The sequence below is a fragment of the Octopus bimaculoides genome, chromosome 2 (genome assembly GCF_001194135.2).
Source record: "Octopus bimaculoides isolate UCB-OBI-ISO-001 chromosome 2, ASM119413v2, whole genome shotgun sequence".
Taxonomy (NCBI): Eukaryota; Metazoa; Mollusca; class Cephalopoda; order Octopoda; family Octopodidae; genus Octopus; species Octopus bimaculoides.
The window spans coordinates 143,559,988-143,562,201 of record NC_068982.1 but is presented as its reverse complement, the minus strand read 5'-3'; the positions used below and the strand labels follow the sequence as shown (position 1 = coordinate 143,562,201).

At 43.4% G+C, this 2,214-nt stretch overlaps 1 protein-coding gene across 1 annotated transcript; it reads right to left on the bottom strand.

Moving 5' to 3' along the window:
* Nucleotides 1-828: 828 nt before the first annotated feature.
* LOC106883568 (uncharacterized) lies at nucleotides 829-1,905 on the bottom strand. Its single transcript, XM_014934621.1, has one exon. It carries the CDS (start codon nucleotides 1,903-1,905, stop codon nucleotides 829-831), a length of 1,077 nt encoding a protein of 358 aa, XP_014790107.1.
* Nucleotides 1,906-2,214: the final 309 nt, after the last annotated feature.

Sequence of the window (2,214 nt, the reverse complement as noted above, 5' to 3'; positions counted from 1 at the left end):
ATATATATACTAGCAATAATACCCGGCGTTGCACGGGTCAGAAAGTAGTAAATATTTAGAGGGTCTAGTTATGTTGTCAGTCTACATTACAGCAGTCTGGACCTCAAATCGGTAGTGCAAAAATGAATTGGGCATTCCAAAGTTTTATAGAGTTTTTATTTAGGTTATGGTTAGAGTTGACAATGCAATCTGACATCACTAAGTCTATGACAAATAAGTGTTTAGCCGTCCATGTAGCGACTCGTGTTGTATACCTCACTTTATCACTGCTGCCCGGCGCCATCCGACAATGCAAAGTTGTAGTGTGCATTGCAATGGTGTGTAGAGTTATCTTTGTGTTTATCAGATGTAGACACAGAGAGTGAATCAAAACGTGTATTTCACAATTGAGCATTTTGGTGGATTGGTCTGTTTAAACAATCGTTAAGTACGACCGTCATTAAAATGGGGAGAATGATTGTATGTTGATTAGTTGTCATGACGTATGGGTGGTATCGACGTTGAATGTTTGTCCACGCCATTTATGTCGTAGAATGCCTGAAACTGCCATAGCAAATGCGTTCTATGTATCTCTGCCCTTTTCATAAGCCTCTACCAGTTAATTGGCGTAACATTGCATGCCTCCTTTCTGCTTACACATGGAATGCATTAGAAGCGCATAAGAAAACACTGATTGGTTGAAGTTACGTCCTTAAAGATGTTCAATCGCCCCTTAAGCCATCGTTGGAGTAATTATCCCTCCTATTTTTTGTAAAAAACCTAAATGCTGCCCTAAGGTTTCTCTTTGTGAAATGGGCTGGCTGTGTGCAATCCGCGTGGACAACCAAATTAGGACATGAGCAGGAGGAAGATCCCTTTTCTGCCATTCTGCATCGCACAAAGGCCAAATATTTGGCCTTTAGTGATGAAGTTCATGAGTTTGCTTATCTTCAAATGGAAGACCCGCGCAATGAGATCATGTCTGTCTTTGGCCTTCTGACCCTGAAAAAGTTCTATTCCAACCTCCCACCACCTAAGATTACAGGTGAAGGTGATAAATAAGTCAAGACGCCCGTAATAGCGGACGTATGTCATTGCGTCTTGTGTTCTTTCGTGCATGTAACATGGACCGCCAGTGAAAGATGACAGCAAGATGCGCACCTGACCCAACCCTCCGGGTGATACGTCCTTGCTGAGACCATCCCTAAGATGGATGTAGCTGTTTGATCGAAGTTTCTGTTGGTTAAACCTGATATAGGATAACCTCTCAGATTCCATTTTTGCACAAACATCGACAGCAAATTGGTGAAACAGGTCGCACGATCGCTGGAGGTGGTTAGTGCAGTCGTGACGGAGCAAGAATCGGTATGAGTAGAACTGCATGCACGAAACTTGTTTGGTACTCGTTTCGTTTCGTCTGCTCGGCACCCGCTGGTGAAGACCCAGGTGGTAGTCATCTTCTCCGCGCACAAAAAGAAGTGGATACTGGAGCGCGTCGTATGCTCTGTATGTCTCGTTGATGCGCTTTACAGTTTGGTCACAGCACGAAAGAACAATCCTTCTGGGGTTGTGCTGTTCTCCGCCGAGCACAATGGCAATTTCGTTGCAATTGGGCGCATTGTAGCGACCAGAATGGTCGTTTGCCGGCCGTTTTTCAGCGTCAAGAACCACTGTGAAGTCCGGCACTGATGGAAATTCCAAGGCATACTTAAAGATCTTTACGTAAGAGTTATGCATGTGCAACGTTTCCTGGAGTTGAAGAATTACTTCAAAACTTGTGCTGGGGGAGATAGTTCTTCGGCGTGCCGCCTGTGTTTCGTAGTCACCGACATAGTACACCTGGAGGAACTGCGGTGTTTCGTTAGTAGAGGGTAGAAGGGGTTCAATTTTGTGGTAAATCTGCCCCTGAATTTTAAATGTAGGCATGAAGCCGCCTTCCCTAACGATATTTGCACCAAATGATGTCATCTGAAAGGCGCAGTTATACTTTCTCTATACTACCTACTACCTACTACTAAGCCTCCACAACTTCACAAGAGTAAGAGAGAGAGCGAGAGAGAGAGAGAGAGAGAAAGGAAAATGTTCCTTGTATTTGAAAACTATGGAAATATTTAAAAAAAAACATTTGATTTAATTTTTCGACAATTTAATTATTTTTCAAACAGAAACACTAAGAAAGAGTGAGAGAAAGTTGTGGTGAAAGAGTACAGCAGGGTTCACCCCCCACTGCTGGAA